The sequence below is a fragment of the Arachis ipaensis genome, chromosome B4 (assembly GCF_059453495.1).
Source record: "Arachis ipaensis isolate K30076 ecotype BB chromosome B4, ASM5945349v1, whole genome shotgun sequence".
NCBI classification, from domain to species: Eukaryota; Viridiplantae; Streptophyta; class Magnoliopsida; order Fabales; family Fabaceae; genus Arachis; species Arachis ipaensis.
This window is the reverse complement of record NC_142439.1, coordinates 20,586,410-20,596,678: the sequence shown is the minus strand read 5'-3', so window position 1 is coordinate 20,596,678 and position 10,269 is coordinate 20,586,410. Positions and strand designations below refer to the sequence as shown.

The window sequence follows — 10,269 nt, the reverse complement described above, 5'->3', positions numbered from 1 at the left end:
TCAGTGTCCGTCCGTCCACATTGGTTGAAAGATCTGTCACTTGCAAGAGAGGCAAAAAAAGTTTGTTACGGTGCATAACTTACGACTGCTAGAATCATGTTTGCCAATGGTTACGGGAATCGTTTACAAACCTCGGTAACCTTGTCGACCTTGCACCTCATATGCTTGCTCACAACAGCATCTATGTTAGCCTGCGTCATACTCGTTCCTTGGAGTGCATCTTGCTGCGGTTAAAACAAACATCGTCCCTTGTTAGTTAGCAAGACCTAACGTATAACTTATTGATATTAACAGACACGTAATAAAGACTTAATCAGACGTTGTACATGCTGTTACATTTATCGTGACTCACCATGATCATAGTCGGCATGAACCACTGGTGCTGGCTGGAGGTCTTCGACAACATCGTTGCCACGATAGTAATGACCTGACAACAATTTAGACATGAACATATGAGTAACGACAAGGGAAATTAGGCCGAATGCGCCTAGGAAGACAACAAATAATGCATTAAGGTACACTTAACCACTCACGTCATCCATAACTCTTTCATTCGGGCCAAGTGTTAATAATGCTGTCCTATCCGCAACACAATGACCAACGTCAGCCAGAATTTCACTGGAAATGAATTAGTAGGAGCGGTTAAAACATAATACAAGGAGGGCAGTTTCATAATCGGACATTAAGCGAAACGGAGCATGCGGATTGGGGAGCTAGTGATCGCATAACCACGTTGGGTTCTCCTAAACTACTTTGTCATGCACGTTTTATGCCGTAATAAATGAGACAATGCACGGATGAAATATTTGGCTGAAGACATCCATTTTACCTCTTCGGAAGATCCTTGCTGAAGATGTATGTAGCAACAGCAAGCTCAACCCCAGCGAGGTCCATACTCCGGGTTGGTACGAATGCTAGGTTAAAGGCCTACCTCAAACAGTGAATACCACAGACAGTCTCGTCTTAGTCACTAAGCACGTTGAAGGATAAATGAAATAGATGAAAGGAAACCTAACCTTGGGGATCTTATCCGCAACCATGCATAGCAGAGCTGACTCGTGCACAGCTCCATCGCTGCCAACCGGGGCAAGGTAATTGTAGTGCTTCTGTATACAGTTAGAGCGGCCCGGCGACTTGCTACGGGGACGCCGAGGATGTCCACTCTGCCGACCTCTTTCACCAGTAAGATCGACCTGGCAGGGATCACAGGGGCACTGGTTAGACAAGTATAAAGAGGAAAGGGATGCTAAAAGAAAGACGTCGCGTACGATTTCAATTAATTGTTGACGATGTTAGGGCTTACCATGTTAGGGTTTTTTTTCGTCTGCGACTTGTCTCGGGCGGTTTGTCGAGTGCGAGGTGCTCTCTTCAATTTCTTCGACCTGAATGGCATGTGATCCATGATAAACTTTCCATCTAGTGTCGGCGCATAGCTCGGATCATGGTGCTGCGACCGGTCCGTCTCCTGAGCAATAGGATCGTCAGCTTCAAAATCCTCCGTTCGTAGCCGCCGCTTTGACGGAATCCCACTCCAACACGGGCACCTAAATCTCCTTCCATGGTCACATTGTTGCTCCATATTTTGAATCTTCGCCAACGTTGTCAGCGCCTTCCGAAAATCGGCCACGACCTCGTTGTGTCGGCATATGCATTTGGTGAGCCTTCGAATTTCTTTATTTAGGCCAGATACGCTGGTGACAACACTGAGGGCGATTGGGCTGCAATCCTGTTTTCATAAGAAGCTCAGGAGGTTCATAGGTAAACAGCCTTCAAGACAGCACTTCCTAACGTTTAGGGTTTGCAATTACTCGGGGAGGGTCACCTCTATGTTCTTACCTTTGCAGCAAGGGCGCATGAGGATCCAGTACGGGCAACGAACAAACCTGGATCGACATCAGTTTGGCAAGGTAAGCTGCGGAAATGACGACGCCCAATGTCAACCCGTGGTCACAAAAAGATAACAAGTTTTCTATACGAATGATAATTATCGATGCAGGAACGGTGACAAACCTCTTGGTGTGGGATGGGGTTTCTTGCCTCGCGCAGGAACGCGTCGAATCAGACTGATTATGCGACCAAGGACGAACAGTAAGTGGAGGTTCGGAGAAGCCAAACTTTGACAGTGACCTTCTTACTCTGTTGCTTGTTCCACGCCTGCAAACAGAATGTAAGTAAGCGATTAAGGGATCAGAAAAGCACTTAGCATTATAGACACAATTGCCCTGGCCCAATCCAAAATTATATCCTACTAAAGTCTTCTCAAAATTTTTCTTTTATGTTTAAGGCCATAGTCAAGTTAGACGTTGTTATGTTTTACTTAAGACGCTTTTGCAAGGCCCAGTAGTTGTTAACCAGTTACTTCCAGGTATAAGGAATAACCAAACTTTTCTACCAAGCCCATTCATGTTATTAACCACTTGGCCCATAAGTTCCGCCTAAAGAAAAAGCTAATGGCCCAGACTTAATTGACCCAAGTGTAGATGCATTATTTTCTCGGGTTTGCCATCGAAATCCTACTCAACCCGGGCTGCACGATTTTCTGAGTAGTTGTTAGAAAATAATTCGTGGGTGGAGATAAGGGACCTCAGAATGCGCCGGCTTGGCCTGGCGTCAACGGTGGACTTAACGTCTCCCATACAAATGAACTGGAGTATCATGATTAATTTCAATAGAAGCTAAGGTGCATCCACATATGACAGTTTTCACAAATGTTTAGTGACACAATGTTTCGAACACTTACCTCCGTGAAGAACGATTTAAGACCCCAACCCCTTTGCAGAACGCGGGGCTATGCTTCGAATCACCATCTTCCCTCTGCGAGAACATGTGCCCTGACGAATTGTTACGGGAAGTGGACCGTATCCCAACCTGTTAGCCGTCAGAGATTCCCTAAAGATACCACACAATGTGACTCCCAAATGAGAAATCAGCAAAATACAGCATTGATATATCAGAATACAGCATAACTTTAGGGTTTGCTGAACATGGCCCCCTACCTATTGGGGGGCAATCAGGTTGACTACTCTAGTTGTGCCTGGTCCTTCGCGAGGAGATGAATCTTACCCAGTTGTCCAAGTTCACATGCATTGATATTGCTGTAGGTAGACAGTGGAACTATATTTCGTATGCCAGCCCTGGGACTCAGTTCTCTAATTCCCTCAGCGAAGTTATCTTCCCATTAAAAATACGAAGTGGAATATCTTAAAACCACGTGTAGCATCTACGGCCTGATGCCAATAACCAAGAAGGTCACGGGTGCATTGCAGGGACATTTTGGTCTTTTATACCTGAAATCTTCTACTTACCATGCCCGTAGCAAAGCTTCCCGCCAAGATCTGTCAATCACATCACATCCGACCTAATCCCATCCTTGGGAACGCAACCGCAGATGCGTGATCTCCCTACCAGTGTAACACGCTTTTATATACATAGGGATGTGAGCCTGTTGAACAGGGTGTGGGAACGCCGTTACGGACCATGGTACAGTCATCGTGGTGTAATTGTCCTGGATTGAAGGATCTCCTTCCTCCAATCTTACTGCTCCGTTACGTCTTCGACGGAGTTGTACGTGCACGAGCCTTCCCTTTGCATCTTCTGTATCAAACGGGGGCCGCAACGGGACCTTGTATTATTATGAATTAATCCCTAATCATGAATGAATTTTATTCGGAAGTTTCCAGTGAAATTTATTTAGAAACAACTTTCTAAAGCTTATCACAGTAGTAACGGTTAGTAGAAGGCCCGTTTACCTGGATTGGTGAAATTGTATTGCCATTAGCATAACTCGGGTTCAAAATTATATAAAATTTTAAGAAGACGAGTAACACTAAGTGTGTGTTTGGATTACAGTTTGCAAACGGGTGTTTGCATCGAATTGATTTTGCAAACTTAAATTTGATGACAAGTAAGTTTGTGTGAACGTGATTTATGTCTGGCAATTTTTTTGTCAGAATGGCGTATAGTAAAATAAATGTTGTGTGGATTATTCTACTCAAACTCACCTTTACATGAGAAATTACTAAAAGAGACATCAATTAAAATAATTTTGAATATTATTTTATTATTTTACTTTACATGTTTGAATAAATCTTATTAATTTATTCTATAATAAAATTAATATTTACTTACTAAATTAAAGTAACATATAAAAAATTGACAAAATATATGCTAATATATAAAAACACTAATAAATATTAAATTAAAAGATAAAAGACTAATGAAATACCAAAAAATAGTATGTTATACAAATTTAGTGCATAAGAACACTATTATTTCTACTATGTGTGATTAATAATTTGATCCTTAATTGAATCTCGAACAGGGTCCATTTCTGCAGAAAATAAAGTATAATAACATATGCAGTATAGTCAAATATAAAACGAGAACTCATCTAAAAAAAATGATAAAAATTTTATTATACCAACAATATACGTCATATGAATAACAGAAATATAATAAAAGATAAAAAAAATTATACGAACTATCTGAAATAAAAAAAATAAAATAAACTTCGTATAAGATATAAATACAGTGCATAAAAGAAAAAAAAATAGAATTCATATGAACAAGAAATAATAAGAATACCAGAAAAAATTTAATAACATACCTGAGAGATGACAACACTGAAAAAAATATTAAAAAATTCAATGATAAATATAAGTAAGAATATAAAAAAGAACAAACTCAAAAAAAAATAAAAAGGACACTTTACATATTAAACATAAAGGTTAGTAAATAATTAAAAAATTTACTATGAACTAAAAAACAATAAGAAATAAAATATATAAGGGAGTACTATACATTTTATAATATTCAAGAAAAAATATTCTATAATTTAATTTAGTGTCGTTAGTACTATTTAATTTAGTTTCATTTTGGACTATAAATTTTTATTATTTATGACTCTTTTGTTACTTATAATTAGGATATAATAAAAACAAAAATAAAGTACAGTAAGAAATACAATAAAAATAAAAATTAAAAACAAGAAAAATTCACACCAACATAGTATATAAAAATCACAACCAACAACATATATTGTATGAACTAAAAAATTATAATACTAAGTAAATAAAATTCATATAAATAATATCAAATAAAAAATAAAAAATATATATACACGATATAAATATAGTACAATAAAGGATAGAAAAAAATAATTTATATACACAAAATATAATAGAAATTTCATAAAAATTAATAAAAATAAAAATTTATACCAACAATAGTTGTCATATAAATAAAAAAAATAATAAAAATATAACAATAGAAAATTAAAAAAATAACATCAGAATACTAAAAAAATGATATTAAAAATATTTATCATATAAATTAAAAATACAGTTAAAAACATAAAAATCAAAATATGAAAGAAAGAACTATAAATAATAAAAAAAAAATAAGATCTTTACCTTTGCAGCGATGAAAACAAATTTGAAAAAAAAAACTGTTGCCAAGAACATACAGAAAAGAATATACAAAGAACACTGTGAAATTATGTAGTTATGTGCATCGTTTTTATAGAAGAAATGAAGGGTACAGTTGGTAGATATGGAATAAATTTCTTACCTAATTCCTCCAACGGTAATTAATATTCCCAACGTGATCGCAGAAGCTTGAAATTTTAGCTTCACGTGAACGTACGTCCAGAGGTGAAAGCACGTCTGGGTTAGAGATTCCAAGAAGTTGCCAAACATGACAATGAGACGTTCAAGACGCTCAAACGGGCTTTTCTATTCCCCAACGTGAACCCCGAACACACCCTAAGTATTCATTGTGCGTTGAACATGTAATAGCAATTCTCAATCACATAGCTATATAAGTTGAAAAGTTCTAGGGTGGCATCGGTTTTGGTGGCTAAAGGTGGCATAAGGATGACCAACAAGTAAAATAATGACACATGATAAGAAAATTAAATCTAAAATCAAAATGATTATCTCTCTTATAATTTTTTATGATTACTTTTATCAAAATTATTTTCTATAATTATTTTCACAATTCAAAAAATAATTATAAAAAAATAACACCAAAATAATGTTATAATTATGTTTATAAATATTATTTTACTATTATTTTTATTTCTAATTATAATTTTTATAGTTATTTCTACTGAAATAATTTGTTATAATTATTTTTATATTTTAAGTATTTCTATAAAAATTATTTTTAATAACTTCTAAAAATAACACCAAAATTAGTTTTTCTGTTATTTTTATTGTTATTTTAATTTACCGAAACAATTTTTTAAAAATAACCTTTTTGTAATTTCGAAAAATTAACACCAAAATGATATTCTTCATCTTGGTGTTAGCTTAAAAATAATCATAAAAAATTCTCAGAGAGAGAGTATTATTTTGGTTTTAGTTTTTCAAAATTACAAAAAAAATCATTTTAGTAGAAATAATTAGAAAAATAATTATAAGAAATTAATTTTAAAAAATAAAATAATAATAAAATAATAATTATAAATATAAGTTAGAAAATATTTTAATAATTTTTAAATAATATTTATAGTTACGAAATCTATAAAAAATTATTTTGATAAAACTAATTATAAGAAATTATAAGAAAGAGAGAATCATTTTAGATTTACAGTAATTATTTTTTTTTATGTGTCAACATTTTATTTGTTGGTCCAACTTATGCCACTCTTAACCACTAAAACCAATACCATCATAGAAGTTCTCGTTTAAGTTTCGTAACGTGACGAGATTTAATTTTTAAATATTATTTTTTAATGTAGCGAGAAAGTGAAAATATCAATAATCAATGAGTAATAGAAAAGGATAATCTTAAAACATAGATGCACCCTAAATCTATCAACGATGATTATATATTACATGTTATTTTTTCTCTTTTCTATGATGCCTATTGATATAACATGTGTGCACGATTTTTCCGTCTTAGTAATTAATAAATTTAACATAATCAATTATAACTTAATTCATCATATACTATTATATATATAATAGTGCAGTTACTAACTTATTTGTGAGTAGCGACAAAATATGTAAATAGTATAAATTGATATTTTTTTTGTGTAAAAATAATAAAAGAACATTATCAGGACTCAATTCTCAATTCTCAGACAGCGGGTGTTTCTTGTTCTTCCCGGTTGCCTTGACTTACGTAACCGACGTCGAGTCTCGTCAACAACAATTGAGGAATTTTCACTATTGATAAACGTATTACGTACACCAATTTCACAGGGTTGACACAACCCCTTCACGATGAAGTTCAAACCTCAGTGGAGCTTGGCTATGTAAATACCGAAGTATTCACACTTAGTGCTAACCCAACCGAAGTTCAGAAAATCGAATCGGTCATTAAATCGCTCTAGACACTGGTTCAATGGTTCGCTGGTTTGCTGGTCGAACGGGTCTAATCGGTGGTTCAACCAGTTAAACCGTTGTAGAATAGAATAAAAAATAAATTATAGCTTGTTTTATACACGTAAGATTATTGGAAAAATGCAAAAATATAAAAAACATGGGAAAGTACCTGTTGAAAGGTTTCCAATTACAATTGTTACCAAATATACGTGTCCTTTATGCAAGGATAAATTTGAATGGAAAAGCATCTTGTGTGCAATACATCGTTGAGGTCACATTCAATAATGTTATTAGCTTGAAGCTCATTAAGAAAATGAATAAAAAATGAAAACTCCATAGATCTTTGGCAAGCAACTGATTCAAAAGATACGTGAACATAGATCAGTTGTGCAGGGGTTGAGCACAAACATTTCAGAAGTTAGCAATACTCAACATCTAAAATAGAGAGAACAATTGTTCACAAAATAGATATTAGAAGTTTATAACTTGTGGGAATTAACTTAACATTCAGTAGTATATTTCTTCCCCGTTTCGTTTCTTTCTTTCAATGGATTCAAGATTTAACACCTAAAATCCAATAACCGGCCGGAGTTGGAGAAGGCGGGAATGGGGGACAACGCGCAACTTCTTCACTTTCAACGAACGAAACGAGGTCGTTTTATGTGAACCGGCCGAGTCCGTCCGTCCGGTCAGACATGCAGATAACCGGCCGGTTCATAGGTTCTCGAGCAGTTTGTGATTTTGCAGTTTTCCATATTGGACCGGACCGTTTTCTTTGCCGGTTCTTGGTTGTACTGGTTCGACTAGCCGGTACGGTCCGGATCTCTGAACATTCAACCCAACTAAGATAGGGATACCTCACAGATTCAAGTTAGTAGACGTAGACATACGTAAAGAAATCTGAGAATAACCCGACGCATTTCGCTCAAGTGTATGACTCAGGATATTTAGACTCATGGCTTTTACTTGAGTTCTTCCAGTGTGCCTTTCCTCGGAAAAAATTACAGAAATATAAACACCGAAATCTACATCCTAGTTTGCAGAACATGAAAGAGATTGACTTCTACAACAACCACCTTGCTATGTGAAAAAATCGGCCATCACAGCCCTCAGATTAATTATCTTTATTACTGACGGAATGCTTATTTGGAAGAAAATATTGTCCAAGTAGAGAGAACGTCTCACACAACTCTTCATAGAACACAACTAAAGAAGCCCTGATTTTCTCTGTTTGTTCCACACCGGAGTTACAGACGGTTGAAGTGGAGGAACTAACCCTAAACCCCATGCAAATGATAAGGGTTTGGGACGTGAACTTTTTTGTACATAAAGTTTAGAGTGGATAAAAATTTTTGGTCGCATAATTTACTTCAGTAAAAGATGATACAATTCAATGTGTGAAAATCTCAATTTGGGTAGTTCTTATGGTTGAGCCGAAATTTTTATTTGTTTTATTATGTTATATACATGATATTTTTGTTCGTTTGTATATAAATATTAAAATTTTTTAATCAAACACTTATTTGAATACTATATAATATTATATATAAATTGATATTAGTAACTGAATTTCACTTATTACATAGATGTTATATTTTAGGTAAACGTATTTTTTGTAGGATCATTTAATTATACATATTTTTTTAGAAGCAGTTACTATTGTGAAAGAATAAATAATAATTTTAATGTTTAAAAATTAAAAAATTAAAAATTAAGGGATGCTAAAACGTTATATTTCTAAAGTATAAATGTTAAAGTAAATAGGCTTTTATTTAATTTCAAATTTTACAGAACATGTTTACCTTACTTTTATTATGTTTTGGTTAATTTTATCATTAAAAGTAGTTATTATAATATGCATTTCTGTTGTTCCTTTTTCTCCACAATCTCAAGAGAACATTTGTAGAAGCTCAAAAAAAAGCGTATGTTTGTCTCCGTGGTGGTGGAGGTTATGGTGGTGGCGGTGGTGGTGGTGGTGGCAGTGGAGGTAGACGGGCGAGGACAGCAAAGAGGAGAATGATGATGATGATTGTATTGTGGTCTAAAAATTTTATGTAAGATGATTTTAAAGCGTCTTTGAACATCGGGGATGATTTCTATAAGAAAAAAAGGTTGTGGACGATTTTGTTTTCGAACGTAGACATCGAGGACGAAAAAAGTACGTCTCCCTAACAAAAAGGTAACAGTAACAATAATCACTCACACAATTAAAATAAGTAATCTAATTTATCACCTGGCATAATAAATATGAAAGTATAAAGACCTACTTATTTATTTGTATTAAAAAACATATAATTTGTACAAACTAAAGGGTTTAGTGAAAACACAATAATAAACGTTATTAATTAAGCTAAACATATAATTAGAAAGTTTTGAATAACTTTTAATTAATAATAAAAAATATTTTCATTGGTTTTACATACTACGAAGTTTATACCCAGCCAATTTCGACAATAAATCAACCTTCAATAAATTATACATTAGCAATGTCGAAAAAATAAATAGCTAACACGTTACATTTCTTCATTCACGAACTGACATATATTGTCGATTATTAAGTTATAATTAACTTCTAATCTAATTTTTGGTATGTTAAATTTCAGTGATCAAAGTTATTAGATTATAAATATGATGGACCTAATTGATTTTTTGATTGAAACTAAGAAAAGTTGAGTTGTTAAATAATTTTAAATTTAAATCTGAGTAACAAAATAATACACTTCTTGATTTTACTATTTTTAAAAGAAAAAATACCGGGCCATATGGAGTGAATGTTACTATGAACTGAGTCAGCAGGGAACGTGAAAACCCTTAGCAATGAACAAGTCATATATATATATATGGGGAGCCCTACAAAGGTTCAGATCACACTCTTTGTGCTGCCACTAAACCTGTCATCGCGGTCCAACTTTCAGCAAGGGTAAACAATTTTCAAGGG

The 10,269-nt window shown here is 34.0% G+C and overlaps 1 protein-coding gene across 1 annotated transcript; it reads right to left on the bottom strand.

Moving 5' to 3' along the window:
• LOC107639078 (uncharacterized) lies at nucleotides 1–2,826 on the bottom strand. Its single transcript, XM_021120934.2, has 10 exons — nucleotides 2,741–2,826; nucleotides 2,011–2,154; nucleotides 1,837–1,912; nucleotides 1,304–1,726; nucleotides 1,017–1,193; nucleotides 830–927; nucleotides 534–618; nucleotides 353–427; nucleotides 132–224; nucleotides 1–33 (listed from the first exon to the last, which is right to left on the bottom strand). Exons 1-10 carry the CDS (start codon nucleotides 2,824–2,826, stop codon nucleotides 1–3), a joined length of 1,290 nt encoding a protein of 429 aa, XP_020976593.1.
• Between the last annotated feature and the right edge of the window lie 7,443 nt (nucleotides 2,827–10,269).

Coding starts and splice junctions, on each gene's coding strand:
- LOC107639078 (XM_021120934.2), bottom strand. CDS start 2,826: ATGTTCTCGCAGAGGGAAGATGGTGATTCGAAGCATAGCCCCGCGTTC. Junction 619..829: donor AGCAAGGATCTTCCGAAGAG/GTAAAATGGATG, acceptor ATTCATTTCCAG/TGAAATTCTGGCTGACGTTG. Junction 428..533: donor ATGAAAGAGTTATGGATGAC/GTGAGTGGTTAA, acceptor AATTGTTGTCAG/GTCATTACTATCGTGGCAAC.